General features: G+C 34.9%; 3 protein-coding genes across 3 annotated transcripts; 2 read left to right on the top strand and 1 right to left on the bottom strand.

Annotated features, from left to right (window-relative positions):
* Positions 1-2,635: 2,635 nt before the first annotated feature.
* Positions 2,636-3,591, bottom strand: LOC110271848 (uncharacterized). Its single transcript, XM_021123409.2, has 3 exons — positions 3,302-3,591; positions 3,140-3,230; positions 2,636-3,027 (listed from the first exon to the last, which is right to left on the bottom strand). Exons 1-3 carry the CDS (start codon positions 3,589-3,591, stop codon positions 3,010-3,012), a joined length of 399 nt encoding a protein of 132 aa, XP_020979068.2. The 3' UTR covers positions 2,636-3,009.
* A 1,544-nt stretch (positions 3,592-5,135) lies between these two features.
* On the top strand, positions 5,136-15,212 carry LOC148563645 (replication protein A 70 kDa DNA-binding subunit B-like). The gene is made up of 12 exons (XM_088486888.1): positions 5,136-5,472; positions 6,564-6,643; positions 12,835-12,954; positions 13,135-13,402; positions 13,526-13,622; positions 13,736-13,823; positions 13,885-13,888; positions 13,960-14,044; positions 14,138-14,270; positions 14,503-14,657; positions 14,765-14,894; positions 15,036-15,212. The coding sequence occupies exons 1-12, from the start codon at positions 5,136-5,138 to the stop codon at positions 15,210-15,212; spliced, it is 1,674 nt and encodes a 557-aa protein (XP_088343014.1).
* A 93-nt stretch (positions 15,213-15,305) lies between these two features.
* LOC148563644 (uncharacterized) lies at positions 15,306-19,433 on the top strand. The gene is made up of 3 exons (XM_088487554.1): positions 15,306-15,497; positions 15,599-15,700; positions 19,278-19,433. The coding sequence occupies exons 1-3, from the start codon at positions 15,306-15,308 to the stop codon at positions 19,431-19,433; spliced, it is 450 nt and encodes a 149-aa protein (XP_088343680.1).
* Positions 19,434-19,987: the final 554 nt, after the last annotated feature.

The raw sequence follows: 19,987 nt of genomic DNA, 5'->3' as shown, positions 1-19,987 counted from the left end.
TAATGTAACACCCTGACTACCAAAGCTCACGCTTCCGGCTGCGCAACTCTGATAGCTTGGATATTACGACGACACTTATACTATTTAATACTAAAATATGAGCCTGTTTAAAACTTTAAACCGCAATACCGCTCCTAAAGATACTTTCGTTCGATAACGTACATCCATAAGTACCATACAACTTACAAAAGCTCATAAAGAGTACATCCATATATATATACATATATATAATTAATATTACAAGCATTAGACAATACAATTCCTATCCCTCTTACAGAATATCTCAAGATAAAGGCGAGGGTACAAATAATAGTCTAAAGCAATACAGAGCATTTCAACCACAACTAAATAAACTCTTCGTAACTTCTGCGCCCATATCCTGAAAGGGGAAAAATGTAGGGCGGTGAGAACATCATCCTCGAAAGGGTTCTCAGTAGAGGGTTTTTGGGAATTACTGTAATAGGATACATGAAGATAAACCGTGCCAGTGATTTATAACCGTCTTATGCCTCTTTTCAAAAACAACGGTTTACAATAAAAGTAAAGTCGGAAATCTTTTCTGAAAAGGGAACCATTCAATTCTCAAAACTCAAAAGCCTTTCAAAACGGTTTATCTATGCGGAACCAAAATAGCCTTTCATAATTTTATTCCAAACCAGAAACACAAAACCGAAATCAACCATCAGTTCATCTCTTTCCAACCACGGCCCTAGGCCCAAACAATCCAACCAACAACCAGTCACCACAAATCCAACAGAGTCCCAGATGCAAACACAGATAGGAAGTTCAAGCACAAACAAACAGTTATTACAAGTAGAACAGTTAGCAATTAATCACATAGGCAAACCAAGTATAATATGCACACCCAACCAATGTCACACAAATGCATATGATGCATGCCTGTCCCTAGTGGCTGATGATATCATCTGTCGGTTATAGAGCCAACCCGACAAGTCCTGGTAGCTAACCATTGGACTGTCCCTCTGTCGTGCATCCCCAACTCGAGTCATACTCATCATAAGCTTGATCATAATCATGATCCATATCCATCACCCTCACTGGTGAATATTTATCCATCACCATCACTGGTGAATATTTATGGGGGCGAGCTCATCCGGGCCTTTCACAGTGCCCGGCCACACTTACGACATTGGGTTAACAGAGCTTCGAGTCTCAACCTGGAGCACATGGTGGCTAGCCATTGCTACTACCCAGGGAAACCCTCATCTCCAATAGTGGAAGTGCAAAAATCACAATTATCAGTAATTCAGCATATACATGCATTCATTCTCATCCATGGATCAACATCCATCTCAGCCATCCGGCTTACGGTTCAGTCCAGAACCAGCCAATATTGATAATCACACACAGCCATTCCGGCTCACGGTTCAATCCAGAACCAGTCAATATTCATAATTATACATAGTCATTCCGGCTCATAATAAAACAGCACTTCCACATTCAAAATCATCAAATTCATGAAATCGGCATTTAAGCCATAAATCATTTTCTCAATTCATTTCACTTTGAAATCAAGTTTCAACTCTTTTCAGCCTTGGCTTTAAAGATCTCATTTCTCAAATTATCTCAGGCTCATAAGCCAATTTTACTCAAGGAAAATTTCCTTTTTGAAATAAGCCACTCTCGGCTTCCTCTTTCCAAAACTTCCAAAACCATGGAAAGTTAAAGATTTATTTCAAAGTATTCAAAATCACCCATACAACAATGGGATTTCATAACAAAAGTTTCTCGGCAGAGTCCCAAGTCTTTAGGGGAGAATAACATAACTCATTTTGCCAAATTCATTTAAAATCATTAAAACATTGACTTTCTGATTTGAGTAATAAAATAGGATCTAAGCCAAACCGAGTCACGTAATCATTTACTTCTTTCAAAGCCGTTTTCTTTACTTAAGCAAAACCAACTTCAACCCCCATGATAAATTCTAGAACGTTTCAACTGTTCAAGGTTTGTTTTAGTCTTGCAAGAATTCAGAATTCAAGGAGTACTTAAAACCTTTCTCAAAACATTTCAAAATGAAACTTGTCAATAGACAGTCAGGTCTTTTCAAAATCATTAAAACTCTCTAATTGAAACCCCAAGTCAAATTCAAAGACATAAACCCGTTTCACATTCAAATAACTTTAAAACACAGGTTTCATCTAAATAACTTTCTCCTGAAAGAGATACAATGTCTTTCTTAAGAAGCAAGACTAAATCACAATTTCCTCTTTAATAATTCATTTCAAAAGTATGAATCATCCTTTTCTTGATAATTCAAATAAAATAGTAGAAGTCTTTAACTCATCATTTTTCCAGACAACATTCAATAAAGACTCGGATTTTATAGAAATTTCGGCAGCACCTCTCCTAAAACTTGGACTTTTGCCACCCGGTTCGGGTCCCAACTAAACTGTTTCTCACTCCTTTTCAACAGCTCAAACCAGAAATCAATTCAAAAGTAAGCTAAATCCAACAGTCGCCTCAATGGCATACCTCAAGGAAACCATTTCAAAAATCAACTCAATATCAACCGGTTTAACTCATTTATAAAGCTTTAAAGAATCGGTTCGGCAATAAATCATTCATCAAAGCCAGAGTAATTAAAGCGACCCAGGCTGAATTTCAAGAGCATTCTATCTTTCACATCATCAAAATATTGACTCAATTCAAACCAATCCTCAACGGATTAAACTCATTTCAAATATTTAAAGAATCAACTTCAAACATTACATTTCACAAGCCACACTACAATTCAGCCAAACCAACATCCATAGTCATTCGAGTCAATCAATTGATACATAAGGCAGATACAATCACCAAGTACACAATATCTCACATCAGTACCCATATGTAATAATTCCAATAATAAACTATAGTTTTTGGAAAGCGCCCCTACCTCAAAACGCAAATTCCATAACTCAAAGGCATCACAGCGTCCTTTCTGCCTCGACCCGAAATCAACAATCAAAATCCCGACTACCAAAACCTCAGCTCCAAACCGTTTTCTCAGCAACCACAATGACTCTAATAGCAATATATAATAATAACCGAGATTAACTCTCATAACAACAAATGCTACAACTCCTCAACGTATAATAGAGCAGTAACTAGAGGGCTTTCAGATCGAAACGCTTACCGAACCAAAGGAACGGCTGAACCGAAACAGCGGCGGTCTCCGAACCGGCCCGGCAGCAGCCCGGCAGTCAGCCCCAAGCAGCAGCGGCGATCTGAACCACACGCAGCGACAATGAAGTTCCAGGAAACTTAACAGAAGGGAAACTCAACTTAAAAGCCTTACCGCCAGTGGAGCTCGGTGGCGGCAGTGGCGTTCTCTGGCAACTCGGTACGGCGGCGCGGTTGACTTCTCCTCCGGGAGTGGCTGTAACGGAAACAGCATCTCCTCCTTCCGTTCACAGTCCCAGCGGCAGCCACAGCGGTGGTTCTGGACAGCTCTGGCGGCAGTGGGCTCCGGCAACTTGCAGAACCCTGAGGCAGAGGCAGACAGCAACTCCGGTGGTCTTCTCCGGCGACGACACCAGCCACCACGGGGACGGCGGCGGTGAGACCCCAACAGCGACGAAACCACATCTCCTCCTAGTCTCAGACGTGAGTTCTCCCTCTCCTCCACCCGTCATGCTTGACGGCGACCACTTTTTGCCCCTTTCAGAGGAGCGACGGCGGCGAGGCGTGAAGCAGCGCCCTTCCTCCTCTTCGTGGCGGCTCTATTGGCGACAACAGCAGCGTCGTTGGAGGACATGGGAGCAGCAGCGGTCAAGCAAGAACGTGATGAGGCTGAGGACGAATGGCGGTGACGAGGGCTGGACGTGATCTGGGCACGGCGGCGAGGTGACCGGCGACAGTAGCGCTGCTTGTCCCTCCCCTGTTCGTAGCTCTGCTCCATCTCCCCCTTTTTGCTTCTGATTCATTTCTTTCATGGAAAAGGGAAAGAAACCGTGGGGTGCTGCTGTTGCTGGATGAGGGAAACATTGTGGCTGCTGTGCATCGAATTGAAGAAAAGGGGGGAAGAGGTCTGCTGAGTGTGGGAGAAAGGGGAAACCGGGTCGGGTACGGGTTACTGGGTTAGGGTTTCATTTTTTAAAATTAGGGTTAGGGGCATTTTAGTAATTTCACATAAAAATAGGGATAATGTGGTAATTGTAACCCAAATTAAATCCAACGCTAATTATATATAGAAAATACTATTTAATCATCAATTTTTACAAATTACTTTCAATAAAATGCCCAAATCAAATAATTAGGAGTAATATAATTAAATCCCTTATTTTCCAAAGTAGTAGTATTAATATTGAAAATATTACTTATTTAATTCAAATCATATGGAAATCCTTATTATTTCACAATTACCAAGTTTATACTCTGAATATGGAAAATAATCCAATAATTATAAAATTGGATAATAATCATAGCTTATCTCAAATCCAATAAATCAAAAATTGCCTTAATTATCTTTAATAAAATAATTTCTGAAATTAAGGCTATAAATAACCATATGATTTGAGACTTGATCATAATAAGACTTTTCAAAAGTTCTGGGTCTTACAGGTAATGGGCCTGAAGCTCGCCAAAAATAAAAAGAAAACAAATGTATGGGTTCTGAGCAAAAAAGTGAAGTTAGTCTCATTCACTTCAACCCGCCCATCATCTCTCTATGTCGATTAGAAACCCTAAATACTATCTTCTCCTTCGTGCCCTCCTCGATAGCCTTGTCAATCCTTCTTGCTGAGAAACAAAGATTACTAGTGCGGGCTTCAACAGCCTTGGTGAGACATGGAAGGTGGATATCTCAGTCAGCGATCCTCTCTTCTAGGGATCGTCTGCATATTTGTTTTTGTCTGGTACTGCATCTTCAACCTTTTTATTTAGGATTTCTTTTTTCTTTTGGTTGTGTTTGATTTGGGATTCGTATGTGTTTGATTTCTACATGGTTTGAGATGTTCAGATTGTTTGTCTCATAATGTTTAAAATTCTAACCATGTTTTATTCAGATTGGAACGAACCCTTTTTTTTTACTAGCTGATTTGTAGAAATATGACCAAGATTGAAAGCGACTTTTGATGTTTCAATATATGAAAATGTGCTTCCATGCTATGGTTGATGCAGCATAATTTGCCATGCTTTTTCTAAATTACACTAACATTCCTGTGGTAGTAACTGAATCCGGATGGCCCTCGAAAGGTGGATCTAACGAGCCTGATGCAACAATCGACACTGCAAATACTTACAATAGCAATCTAATAAAGCATGTGCTGAACCAAACTGGAACTCCCAAGTATCCTGAAATTGCTGCTAGCATTTGCATTTATGAGCTCTACAACGAGGATATGAAGCTGGGGCCATTGTCTGAGAAGAATTGGGGATTCTTTAATGCAAATGGTGCACCTAAGAAGGGAAAGACTCCTGATTCCTGTCACTTCGATGGAGTGGCTTCTATCTCCACCACGGATCCAAGTATGGTGCTATATGCATTTTTTAGTTTAATTTAGCATTGATTAATTCGGAAATCTCTATAGTTTAAAAGCTCTAATAAAGTTCTTTTATTGTGCACAAATTTTCAATTAGTCTCTATAGCTTAAACTTGGATAGTTAACTGCTTATACTGTGCAGAATTTTTATGTCAAAAACAGCGATTCATCATCCAATATATAAGGACCTGTAGGAAATGTCTATTCAAATGAACTTGATTAAATGAGTGATGCATTTTTATCCACTCATTTTCAGATAGTAAATGAGGTCAACAGTTGAGAATAATATTTTTTGTTATGTTCTGTGTCTGTTTCTCTCATTTTTTTTATTTTCTTATCTGCTTGATTTTTTAGTGTAGAGATACTCATCATTTATTGAAGTTTTTTTCTGTTTTTGGTTATAAATTGTTTATTTTTTCTTGAAAAATATTTTTTTCTCTCTGTCAAGAAATTTTTAACTTTAGCAGAAAACCAGATATTTATTTTAGTTTCACCGATGATATCAAATAATTTTTTAATATTTTGATTACTCATGCCATGTTTCTTAATTTTGTGCTTTCTATTTCTCGATTTTTAAAATATATAATCTAATGCCTTTGGAAGAATAAAATACTTTTGTTGTAAAAAGTGAGAAAACCTATAAAATTTGATATGGTTCAATTCCAACTGTTGTCGTCCTCATTTTGTATGTTGAGAAGTCGTTACCTGTTTCCTTACTATTTTTTTTTCGTTATTTCTGTTTGTCCTTTTATTTTTGTCACAACCAAATTGAGTTTCAAAGTCACCTGTATGCTTTTTTTATCATGTTCTCTTCAAAGCCAAATTTTCCTCTGTTCCTTATTTATATATAACTGTACATGACTCATCACTAAGTTTTTATCCTATAATTATTTCAGCGTTATTTATTCTTGGGTAGTGATCTAAGTAATTAATTAGTGTTGTTGTTCTGTTTATTTTTTCACCATCTGATTCACATTGGAGCTATTTATCTCTTATATTTCTAATTGATGAATGATGCTCTTTTACACATTTAATTTTGAAGAACTGTTGTATTAAAACAGTGGTAAATTCTTTCAGAATCGGTGTCGTATAATTTCACTCATGAGGATAAAGTGAAGAGGGTGCAACGACAAGAGGTTCGTGTTAAGCGAGTTAAGGTAAGAATTATTATGCTTTTTTCTCAGAGAATATATTCAGTTAAAATTTATTTATCTTCAGAAAATGAGAATTTGATGAATAATATTCTCTTACCATAAGAAATAAGATCTTTAAATGATCATGAATCCTGAAACAGCTTTTAATAAAATTTGTAACTTCAAAGTGTTATAGACTCTGCTCCTAATTGATTAATTTTTTTGGGATTAAAGAAACGTACCTTTGTTGTACATAAATGCATACTTCTTTTAGCTTTGTTAGTTAAAACGTGGCTAATTTTTTGGTTCTAGCAGCAACTGAAACGAAGGATGTGAAAAAAAAACACAATGATCTTGAGACACATAATAAGAGCTATATACACTCCATATGAAAAAACTTCAATTTCTCTTCGAATATCCTAGAAATTGTAGGCATCATATTGAATTTGGTTTTCTAATATGTAATTCATAGTAGCCTTGAATAATTTTGATTCTTTTTCTGAATTCTTTCTTTATGAAGAGAGATTTTTTTCGATTTTTTGTTAGGTTTTTCGTTTTCAGTATGCAGAAATTTTATTAGAGTTTGCAATTGTGTTTTTGATTTTCCATTGGAGTTTGCGTGTTTCCACGGTGATTTCAAACTTATTCGGAGCATTTTTGTGTAGTTAAATATGAGTTTTGTAATTTTTCGTTGATTTTAATACTAAATTTTTTATAATGTACACTGAACTATTGAGCTATTAATACTCATACACACTTGATCTTATTTATTGTTTGATTAGTTATTTTGTTGAATTGTTTTTTATTTCTTTAATCTTTTTGTGGATATGTCTCGACCTTGGTTGTTGGATGAAGTTTTGATCATAGCCGTGCTCTCTTTCTTCTATACCCCTCTATTTGTTTTAGGGTAGGGTTTAGGAAGAGGGATGATTTGTGGAAGTGATTACTGATTGAAATATGGGTCAAATTAAAAAGTTGGATTTGTGGTCATGGGGATGTCATTTTGCTTTCATAATGGCAATTGTGAGGTGATCCAATAGCTTCGATAGGTTTGTAGGCATTAGATTGATTTAAGTTTTCTAATGATGTATTCATTGGGACACTTGCTCTATTGGGTCTTCCTTTGTTTTCTTCAATTTGTTGTTGAAAAAAGCTACAGCAATAATAGAAGTATAATGTCTAAAATTAATTTTAATAGTTAAAGTATATAACTATAAATTCAGGAACCAATTCAGGAATAAAAAAGTTTATTACAGTGCACAAAATGAGTTAAATAAACACTATTATGAGAAAATTGTCTCTTTTATATATGGTTAAAGGTTTTTTTTCTTAATATCTTTGTGTAATTTCTCTTTTCGTAGTAATTTGATATTGTGAATTATGAATGTTCTTCTATTGATTTTTTAAAATTTTTACCTGTGTTTGGAAGGAAGTGGGACATGGCCATTTTGTGTACACTTGCTCTGTTAAGGTAAAAAAAGGACCTTCAAGGGTCATGAGATTGATATAAAAAACAAAGGTCTCCATTTTTATTTGTGTTTTTATTAATAAATCTTTGGTTTTGATTGGTTCTTGAGTTTCATGTTTTTAGAGTCTTGGTAAAGGTCTCAGTTTTTATTACAAACAATTTTTTCCTTTTGCATAGTAGATTCTCAAAAGTTAATGGTGTACTAGAGTGTGTTGTAAATACTCTTCAAATCCGGTTTCACTAATTTCTTTCTCTCAAATTAATTTGTTTATTTGATCATTTACTGGATAAATCTTGATCTCTTATAAGATTTTCTTCGTTCAGCTAGAGTTGCAAATTTATGGAGGAGACTATGTCCTTGATGGTGGAAAAATCGTCGGTAAAGATTTTCACAAAAATAAGTACGTTGCAAGTATAGATCTGAATCGACAATTAAACCTCAATCAACTTTAATTTGTTTGTCACTAAATCAAATCCAATAAAAATAAACCGAAGTATTAAATCTCGGGTCGTCTCTCAAGGAATTACAGGGAAGTGTAGTTATTATTGGTTATGGAAAAGTATCTTTTTGGATTTTTAAATGTTGAACAAGGAATTTAAATGACACAGAAATAAACTAATAATTAAGAAAAGTCCTAGCATGGATTGATAATCGGAATTCCTATCCTCATTATCAATGTCAATTGTGATGGTAATTGTAAATTGCACTCACTTAGTTAACCTCTAACAAATAAAGGAAAGTCAAGTGAGCAATAATTAGCTTAAGTTCACAAGTTCTAATCAAAGATTAGAGTTAGTGAAGCTCAAGCCAAGTAGCAACTTTCAAACACCAATCAACAAAAGACTTTTGACAATTCAAGAGTCTCCAAATTACTCAATCTAAGCTAAGAACATAAAAAACTAATTTAAAATTCAACCAAGCATTTTATCAAACACTTGGAAGGCACAAAATAAAAGCATAAAAAAGCAATAAGAGAATGTAAAATCTAAAACCAACAATTGCAAAATCAAGGATAACAAATAATGGAAGAATCAATAAACATGAAATACCTCAAATTGCATTAAAAGGTAAATCAAATCTAACATGAGAATTCATAAACTAAATTGGCAATATAAAGTCATCAACAAGGGAAATAAATAAACTAGAATGCTAGGACAAATAAAAGTAGAAGAGAAACTAAATTGAAATAACATGGAATTCAGAATTTGAGAAAGAATAAGACTAAGAACCCTAAACCTATAGAGAGGAGAGAGCCTCTCTCTCTCTCTAGAAAACTACATCTAAAACCTCAAATTATGTGAATGAAAGTTGAATTTATCATTCCCCGCTCTACAACCTCTAATCTGTATTTTCGGGCTTGGAACTGGACCAAAACCAGCCCAGAAATTGCCCCAGCAGATTCTGATATCTGCAGCACGCATCACTGAATCAAAAACTTGGTCACGCATACACGTCATGTCACACGTACGCGTCGCTGCCAGCTTCTCAAAACATCATTTTCTTGCGTTTCTTCCACTTTTGCATGCTTCCTTTCCATCCTCTAAGTCATTCCTGCCCTATAAACCCTGAAAACACTCAGCAAACATATCACGGCATCGAATGGTAATAAGAGGAGATTAAAATTAGCAAAATTTAAGGCCAAAGAAGTATGTTTTCAATCATAGTACAAAATTAGGAAGGAAAATGTAAAATATGCGAATTATATGAATAAGTGTGAGAATAATGAATAAAATCTTCTAAATTAAGTACAAGATAAATCCTAAAAATGGGGTTTATCAGTCCTAGATGTATAATGGATTTACGGGCACTATTCTAAAAGGTATGGTCCTTTTTACCCATTCTCTTTGAATTCTACACTATCGATTGTGCCTTCTTATTTATTCTTCCCCAATTTCCTTGGGCATATCTCAAAAATTTCAATGTTGTTTAAATAATGAGTCTTTGTTTATGGTCATTATTTTGGCTCTGATAACCGCAACTATCTTTTGTAACTGCTATTATGTCATGCTTATAATTCTACTGTTAATAACCATCATTTCCCTTGTGGGTTAAATCTTTTGTTTATTTCTAATATAATCAAAGTTACTAAAGATTATTATGATGTCAAAAGATAATATGAGCTTCTCATTATATAGGTGTTAAATGATTAATTTAAAGTTGGCATACAACTTTATTAGTATTTCACTCAGGATATTAATCTGCTCTTAGAAATTGCATATTTGTTAGACTCTAAAGACTTCTAAATTTTTGGATGGTTACAATTTTTCTACCGGTGAAGACATTGATGGTTGTCTATGTTATCAAGCTCTGAATGGGTTAAGAAATATGCTTATTTAAGGATCAATTTTATAAGCTGATCAAATATGCAGATTTGTTGGTTTTCTTTTGGTTTCATAATAGAGGAAAGAAAAAATACACAAGATTTTGATTTGGGCTTCTTTTTGTGTATCGTAACTTTATTTTTATCACTGATGTATAATTTTGTATTGTAACTAATATCTTGGAAAACATATCTCTTTTTTGTGATAAATAATCTAATTCGGGGATCACTGCTATACAAAAAGAAAAAGTGTATAAATACATCCACTATAACATGAACTGTTGAAAAATTGTTTCTACTTTGTTAGTTTGTCTTATACTATAAAGTTCAAGTCATTTATTCATATTCATTTAGCTACCTTTTTGTATCTAGAAATGGGATATGTGTGTTCTTTAATCTTATTAAAGAGCTTGGAACAACTTCATTAAAATTCTGTTGAGAAGGTGGAAACTTTGACTATTTTGAAAAAAAGTTTTCTCTATTTCTATATGTTTTTTTCTCACAATATGCAAAATTTTTTTGTTCAAAAGGCTATTAAATTTTGATTATTCAATAAATTACTTATTTCTATTCAGTTACTGTTTTGAATAATTGGTGTTTAATTAATTTCTACATCTTATTTGATCCTTACTTTTGTTTATCGTGTGATTCGTGATAGTGTTGCTGAACATTTTAAAGGTTGTAGTTTATTGGCAGCCACCAGAAGAAGTCATTGGATAAAGTGAATAAAGTTGTGTGAAACTTTCTATTAATTGTTATAGTTACAATGATGGTCTTCCTTAACTTCAAGCAGCATTAATGAGAAAGGTAAACAATTAAAAATAATTCTCCTTGTTTATTTTTACGTTTTTTTTTTTTTGTTCTTTTTTGGTGTGCTTACATATAATTACAATATTTTTCTTAGAAAAATCTTGTTGGTATATTTTGTTTTATTTTTTTATGAGTGATACATTTTTATCCCCTTATTTTCATAAAGAAAATGTGGTCAATAGTTGAAAATGCTATGTAAATTGAGCCAGTTCACATTATCTCCTTAAGTTTCTCTAATTTCTGTGAGAAATATTTTATCCCACTTTATAGTGGCCAATCTCAGGTTCTAGATTTGTTGAGTTGTATTTTAAAAGTTGTTTAGAAGTTTTGTTACTATTCTTTGTTTTGTTCTCTGTCTGTTTCTCTCTTTTTATGTTTTTATTTTCTTTGTTTTTTATTTTGGAGATACTCGTCAAATTTTATTTTAGTTTCACTTTAATAGAAAATCAGAAATTTATTTTAGTTTCACAACCAAATTGAGTGTCGAATTCACATTTGTGCCTTTTTTTTTTTCTCTGTTGAAAGTCAAAATTACCTAGGCATTATTTATGTATAAGTGTACACCAATTGATTTTTATTGGTAAGCTATTTAAAATATTTTTTTATTTTGTATCCCTTAGTCTTGAATTATCAAGGGTCTGTTTGCTAGGGAAAACGAGCTTCTTGATGAAGTTAATAGATATTTCTCTTTGCATATGTTTACTTATATTAAGTTTTTATTTTCTATTTAGCTACGAAGCTTATGTTGATACTTTTTCTGAGAAGTTTGAGTGTTTGATTCTGTTCTCTTATTTTTTTAAATAAAATTAGTAAGAATGTATTCTTATTTGTTACTCTCTTTTGTTTCTATCTTCATTCCTTGATTTTATATCTTTTTTTTTAGCACAATTTTTGAACTTTATTGATGGCCACTTTGTTTTTTGGTATCTCATTACATAGATAGATAATTATCTTGTGTGTATCTTCATTGGGAATATAATATTTCCATTGGAAATATAATTATATAGGAAGCCTAATAAAATAATGATGTCTATACTAAAAGGTGTCCTCATCTAAGTCTACCACTCCTAAATCTATGCATAGGTTTTCTTTTTATTTTTAGTTCTCGCTTTTCTCTAGGTGTTACTTCATGTTGTCTTTGTTATTTGTCTCTTCTCTCTCATCTTCTTCTCATCCCATCCTCTCTCCTCCTATTAGCTTACAATTTATATAGAAGATAACTTAGGGTTAATATAGCTTACCATTTATACACCTTATTTGTGTATCAATTGTTGTTAGTTTAGGGCCTATATATAGGATTATTTAGTGGGGCTCGCAAATATCTTTCGATTTATATCTAAGGTTAATCAATATCAATATCTTTCAAATCTCTATCTTACTTGCTTCTTTTTTTCTCTCCCAAAATAAGGGTTCTATGGATTTCGAAATTCAAATTACTCAATTGATTTGTGTTTATAAATAAAGGAATAACCCATTGATCATGGCAGATTTTTTTCACATTCATGTTGCTGTTGTATGTGTTTCTTAGTTGATGTTTTATTGACTGAAATCTGCTTTCTCTTTCATCATTTTAATTGCATTTCAATATGACAACTGCCATGGATATGGTTAATAAGATTAATCCTGAGAAGGAAGCATGGAACTTCAAAGTTAGGGTGATTAGGCTTTGGATTGTTCCTACTTTCACTGGTCAGCTTCTCCCAAATTCCATGGAGATGATTTTGGTTGATGAATCTGTGAGTTATAGGGGTCTAAATCTATTAAAAATTTTTGGCTGTTTGTTTTTTGTATTTAGATGTGTTTCTTCTTACCTTTTTTATATCGAGGTCTGAAATTTTGCTTCATTTAAATTTGTTTTTCTCTTTATTCGATTTGTCATTTATCATATTTTTAGTATAATTTATGTTGATTGGTAGGAGTGCAAGATACAAGCTATTGTTCGGAAGACTATGATTTACAGGTTCAAACAACTTCTCTCTGAGGGTCGAGTATATGTCATGAAGCTCTTCTCTGTTGTGCCAAACCAAGGATCTTATAGGGCCACTAGGCATCAGTTTGAGTTGATTTTCCAATTCAGGACCACTGTCAGGGCTGCTATCTGTGATTTTATTCCAAAATCTGCTCTTACAATCTCTCCATTCACTGAACTTTTGGAAACGAAAGAGGATTCCGATTTCTTAGTTGGTATGTTGTGCTATTTGCTCATACTTTTTTATCTAGAATGATTGCAGTCTTATTTCTTTGTGATTTATAGAATGTTGCTTTGTTATCATTATTTTCTAATAGTTTTTTTCATATTTATTTCAGATGTGGTGGGTCTATTGGTCTTTGTGTCGGAAGAGAAAAAATATGATAAAGATGGAAAGAAGATGAAGATTGCTGTGATGGAACTTGCTGAAAATGAGTTAGCCTTCTTTAATTTCTACCTCTTCCTCTTATTGAGAATCTTTTTTGTTTTCGGTGTGTTTGTATAGTCAAGTTTCTAATAGTATAGGTGATTTTGTTGGTTGTTTTCAGTTATAGGATTCGGAGTGCTTTATTTGGTGAATATGTTGATGAAGTTAATCAATTTTTGTCTTCTGAGTATGCTGAACATCCAGTTGTGGTTTTATAACTTGCCAAATTTAAGGTTTTTAGAGGTTTGTATCATGTAAATTTCATTTCAGGTGTGTCAGTTATCCAAGTTCACTTGGTTTTACCACTATATTCCTGTAACCAATGTATCTATTTTTTATTTTCAGGTAGAGTTGGACTTCAGAATGTTATGTTTGCATTAAAGCTTGGATTTAATCTTGACATCCCAGAGGTGGCAGCTTTTTGGAAAAGGTATATCTGTACATGTAGCTAGTTTCTGTAGTGTTTTTGTTGTTGTTACTGTCATTTTTTACTTATTTAAGTTGGTGCTGTATTTGTTAACAGTTCTATTCCACATGGAGTTAGTGCATCCCAACCCATTGGCATTGTTAGCTCTGGAAAAAATATCGGAATAGAAGAAGACTTTATGAAGCTCACACCTAGGTGTACTGTGAAGTCGCTTGATGATAACAACCGGGTTGGAACCACTTTAATTTTTTTATCATCTTTACTCTTGATAATTTGTGTTAAATTTTATTTTTCTATTCGTTAGTAAATACTGCTTTGTTTTGGAACGATATTAATCCTTTTGTCTTCCTTTGTACTTGAACATACTATGCTGTTAGTATTTATTTTAGTTTTTCAGTTTTAGTTTAACTATCTTTGGTTATAATGTCTTAACATTTATAGACCTGGTCTTATATTTTTAGGCTGGAACTTTTGTTATACTAGCGAAAATAGCTGAAATAGTTGAAGATGGTCCTTGGTGGTACTCTGTTTGTGTGTGTGGCAGAGGTGTTCAGGTAGAATCTGGGATTTACTTTTGTCAATTTTGTAACATCCATGTTACAAATGTGACTCTTAGGTATAAATATTTTATAATGTTTCCTTTGTGTTTTGTTAAATTGTGAATTATTTCTGCGTAGTTGTTAATCTTAGGCCAGTATTTATGTGCATCTTAAAAAAATCCAGGTTTAGAGTGAAGGTGTTGGTTGAGGATTCCACTAGTGTTTCTATTTTTGTCCTCTTTGATCGTGAGGCAAGTTATCTACTGAATAAGACTTGTGCTCAGCTGTTTGAACAACATCTTAAGGATGTTGATGTAAGTCAATCGAATGCTATATTCTTTTTATGTGCTGAGTTTATTGTTAAAGAGTTTTCTTATTCTTTGGGTTCTACCAATACATTTTTTCTGTTGTGTCTGTTTTATATTGTTCGTAGGTTGTGTTTGCTTGGCACACAGTCTCCTCCTATATTCCAAGAAATTGTTGGAAAAACTATGCTGTTCAAGGTTTTTAGTAGGCCTGTTGGGATGGAAAAATTCAAAGAGACTTATCCAGTGAGGCGTGTTTGTGATGATGCTGCAATAGTTGGAATGTTTGAGCTCTCTGGTTCAGATTTGAGTCCCAAAAAGGTATAAAACGGAACTCAAACCTATTGTTTCATTTTAATAAATTCTTTCTTAAATTTTCCATTTTTTGGTTGTTCCACCTTTATTCATGTCTTATATGGGATGTACTTTGTATTATCCAAGGCTGAGTTTGTATCAAAAGGAGAAGGATCATTTGGGGAACCCTCTAAGGTTACCAAATCACCGAATTTGAGATTGACTCCTTCCAGCTGCTCTGAGCTCTTTGCTGGTTTGCCTCAATGTACCCAAAAGGAATCAAGTGTTGTTGACTTGGGAGCTGATGAAGATGCTAAGGTTCCATGCTTCCAGTTTCTTCTATAATTTTTTCTATATTATTTTTCACCCTTTTTTGAGTTGTGTTTAAATTAAACCTATTATGTTGTGTCATTTAATAGTGTCCTCTCCTTAAGAGAAAGTCTGTTGATGCTGTCATGGATAAGTTAAATGAAGTGGATAATTCTAAAAATTCATGTGATGAAGTTGATGAAAGTGAAGAGGTGAGTAGTGTTGCAATTTTTTTTGACAGGGCGCTTAATTTTGTAAAACCTGGTTAATTAATGGCTAATTAACCCATAAATGAGAATTTATTCTAGAAAGCCAAAAATATAATTTTTATGGCTAAATATGATAGAGGAGATTGAGACAAAAATTTTAGTACCAATTTTGTAGAAATCGGACCAAGATTGGACCGAACGGGCCAAACCGGCCCAATCGGACCCATATTGGGCCCTTGGCCCAACTAAACTAAACCTAATACACTCATTTCAGCACACTCTCTCTCCTCACAATACACAAACATACGCTGAAATGGAGGCCAAGGGAGGAAGAACACTCTCTCAAGTTCTTTCTCTCATTTGATCTTCAAACCACCATAACTTTTGATCTAGAGCTCCGATTGCCACACCGTTTACGGCCACGTGTTTACCGTAGAGAGCTCTACAAAACCCATACAATCAATCTTGAGGTAAGCCACAGTTTTCTCTTCGAATTTCCAGCTTTGATTTCGAGTTTCATGAGCAAAAATGTTGAGATTTTGGGCTCTTTGATGTTATAGGACCCAACTCTCTTGAAGGAGAAGGTTAATTTTATCTCCTTGGACCTTGGGTGTGGTAAGATTCTTAACCCTACTGTAAATTATTATTCTATGATGTTTGGGTATTGAGATGTTGTGTATGGGTATGATGATTGTGGCTTAGGTTGTGTATATGTGGATATTGGAGCTTGATTGAGGCTTTGAAAAGCTTGAAAAGGGATTTTTGGTGATAAAAATCTGTTTTTTGAGGTGTTGAGACCTTGAGAGCTTGTGGACAAGTGATTTGGAAGTGCTCCGGTTGAGTTTGGAAAATCGGCTAAGGTATGGTCTCGGTTTCTCGTATCTAAAATGTAATATGGTAGGAAATACTTAGGATAGAGGCCCTAAGATAGGCATTGAATTATTGATGTTGTTGGATGGTTGAGATATATGATGTGATCATATATGTGATTATGAATATTGATGCCTTGATTGTGTGATATATGAGAAAATACATGTTGTGATATATGCTTGATGAATGATTGAGGTTGAATTTTGTGGATGGAACCATGATGATGGTGAGTATGATATTGGTTATGTATAATGATGGTTAATTGGAAATGGTATTATTGGAAATTGGGATGAGGAAGGATGTATGACATGTTATTGTGTTTGTCCTTTAGCCATTTGGTTGAGAAGTGTTAAAATGGTTGGATGGTGGTTTTGGGAATTATGGTAAAGTGTTAATGTGTGAGTTGAGGAGGCTTGATGTTGATTTTGGTATATTTTGATTGATTTCAAAAAGGGATGAAATTGAAATGTTTTGGTTGATTTTAAAAAGGGTTGCAAATGGCTTGTTTTGAAAGTGGCACCTTGTGGTTTTGTATGAAAATATGATTTTTATGCATACTTTGATGGGACATAACTTGGACTCCGGATCCCCATTTTGTGCCAAATTTGTTTAGAAATAAAATTGGATCCGGGATGTTCATGCCGTTCGAAGAACGGGTGAAAAATGCTTTTAAATGAAGAAGTTATGTCCGTTGGAAGATTGAGGGTTTAATCTGTGAATTCTGCAGCTTTTAACTTAGAAAAATTTTTGGCAGAATGATCCCCCACGCGTAGGCATGCTTGACGCATATGCGTCGTTTTTCAAAAAAATGCCATCCACGCGTGCACGTGACTTACGTGTACGCGTTGATGTGCTAAAATGGTTGCCCAGCCAAATTTCCCGAGAGTCGCGCGAGCACTGTGCGAGTTCTGTGCGTGGGGCACAAACGCACCCACGCGTACGCGTGGCTAACGCGTAAGCGTCCCTTAACTGTTTTCCCATCCACGCGTGCGCGTGGGCGACGCATACGCGTCGATAAACGTTTTGGCCATCCACGCGTGCGTGTGAAGGACGCATACGCGTGGCCCTGTTTTTATCTCAAAGTTGATTTTTGAGTTTTAAAAGCCAAATTCCATACTTCTAAGCCTCCGATCTCACCACTTATGTCTTAAATCATTATGATATGCCTAGCAATGAGAAAAGGAGCTAGGGGATGTGGTAACTTGCAGGTTAAGCAATGGAAAAATGAATGATCAATGAGGATCAAAGATGACTATATGAGATGCGGAGGATGGCGGTGGAAGTGCTGTATGTGCCATGAGCCTAAAGGCTGTAATTGTTATGAATTGGCTGGTTATGGATTTAACCATGAGTCGGATGGCTGAGTTATTGCCGTGTTACGGCGGTGCCATTATTGATTATGGCAGAGTATAAATGCATATATGCTATTGAATGAAATGTGAATGTTTCACTTCCACTATCTGAGACACAAGTTTCCCTGGAAGAAGGCCGTGGCTAGCCACCACGTGCTTCAGGTGGAGACTCGAGACTCTGTTGACCCTATGTCGTAAGTGTGGCCGGACACTGTGAAAGTTCTGGATGAGCTCGCCCCCGTGAACATACACCAGTGAGGGTGTTGGATATGGATCATGTTTATGATCACGATTATGTTGAGTATAACTCGATTATGTTGACTTGTCGGGTTGGTTATATAACCGACAGATGATATCATCAGCCATTAGGGACAGGCATTCATCATATTGCATACTACGTGATTTGTTTGAGATTGTCTAATTGACTGCATATTACTTGCTAATCGTCTAAATGCCTTATATGTTCCTATTTGTATATCTCTTGTCTGATATAACTGTGTTTGCCATATTATACTCCTGCTGGTGGTTGGGAGGTTTGAAGAATTTGAAAAGGGAAGTATTAGTTAGACTGAAGAATCTTAGTCAATTGCCAATTATGGTTTAGCTTGTTTATAAGCTTTGAATTAATCTGGTGGAAGTTCTAGGATTGCCTTCGGCTTTCCTCTGATATTACATGTTAAATATGTGGGAACTATTACCATGCTGGGAACCTCCGGTTCTCACCCATGCGGATTTTGTGGTTTTCAGATGCAGGACGTGAGGCTTCTCGCTGAGACGTGCTGGAGACTTCTGGATTAGCGAAGATCCTTTGTTCTTGGGTCTCTATTTTTGGTTTATATGTTAAGCTTACCTTTTATCTCCACTGAATAATACAAACTGTGATGAATCCTCTTAGAGGGGATTTTGGAGAATAGCTTTTCTTGTATTTATGTCCGTTTGAGTTTCCTTTGGGGTTTCCTATTTTATTTACTTGTATATATTGCTATGCTCAGACCGGTTATCTTCGCAACCAGATTATGAGTTTTGATATTCATGTTTTTGACACTCCTTTGTATATATAATCTCGCGTTGGTTTATCCTTGCTCGTCACATTCTCGATCGGAGTGTTGCGCTTTCGAGTTGCGATTTGTTTTACCCTTTTTCTTCAAAGGCTCCTAGTTATAATCTTTATTCACACTACTATATGTACTAAATTTTGATTTTTTAGAAGTCGTAATACCTTGCCATCTCTGAATTATGACATAAGTATAAGACTCTGTATGATAGGGTGTTACAAATTTTATGATCAAGTTCCTTTGACTAGAACTCATTAATTATCCCTTTAATTTCTATTTTCATGTAATTGTTTACACTAGGAGTATGTGGTTGGCCTTAATCAAGGCTCTCTTGATGCTGAGAAAGATGTGAAGCCTTCGTTGAAGAGGTTGAGAAGATCCTTGAGACTGCAATTTGATGAAGCTGATGAGTCTCGTGGCTTGAGGAATGATGGCTCCTCTGGACAGGGGGTTAATTGAGGTGTCTGCCCATGGCAGTTAACTAGAGCTACTGATTAGGACTAATCTAGGGTATTAGGTATTTTGGTTGTGTCCATGTAATAGCATTTGATACATTGGATTGTAGTGGATGAGAATATGTGTGTGTTTTCATGTTTTGTATCGAATGGTTTTTGGATTATTTTTTGGGCATCCTTCTCATGTAATAGATTAAGTGCTAGGGTGTGGACACAATATCATTAGCCACTAGGCAAATTAGCTATTTAACCCTTTATGTTTGTACTTATTTATTTGAAATTCAATAAAATGCAATAGCTCTTTTATGATATAAAAATCTCTCATTCCACAATTTAATTCATTCCTTAACTTATGTGATTTTGCCAAGTGAATGCTTTATGATATTTAGATGACTGTATATTCATGTGTTGTTGAATTGATTTGTACTTTTTTGATATATCTATATTGAACAAGTTGGAAGTGATCTTTTGGTCATTTCTTTTGTTTGATGGATTTCTTAGGTACATTTTGCCTAGAATAGTTAATGAAGCCTAGGTATTAAAAAGGTACATTCTTTT

Source organism: Arachis ipaensis, chromosome B5 (assembly GCF_059453495.1).
Source record: "Arachis ipaensis isolate K30076 ecotype BB chromosome B5, ASM5945349v1, whole genome shotgun sequence".
Lineage (NCBI taxonomy): Eukaryota > Viridiplantae > Streptophyta > Magnoliopsida > Fabales > Fabaceae > Arachis > Arachis ipaensis.
The sequence above is the reverse complement of the archived record's forward strand: the minus strand, read 5'-3'. Positions and strand labels throughout refer to the sequence as shown.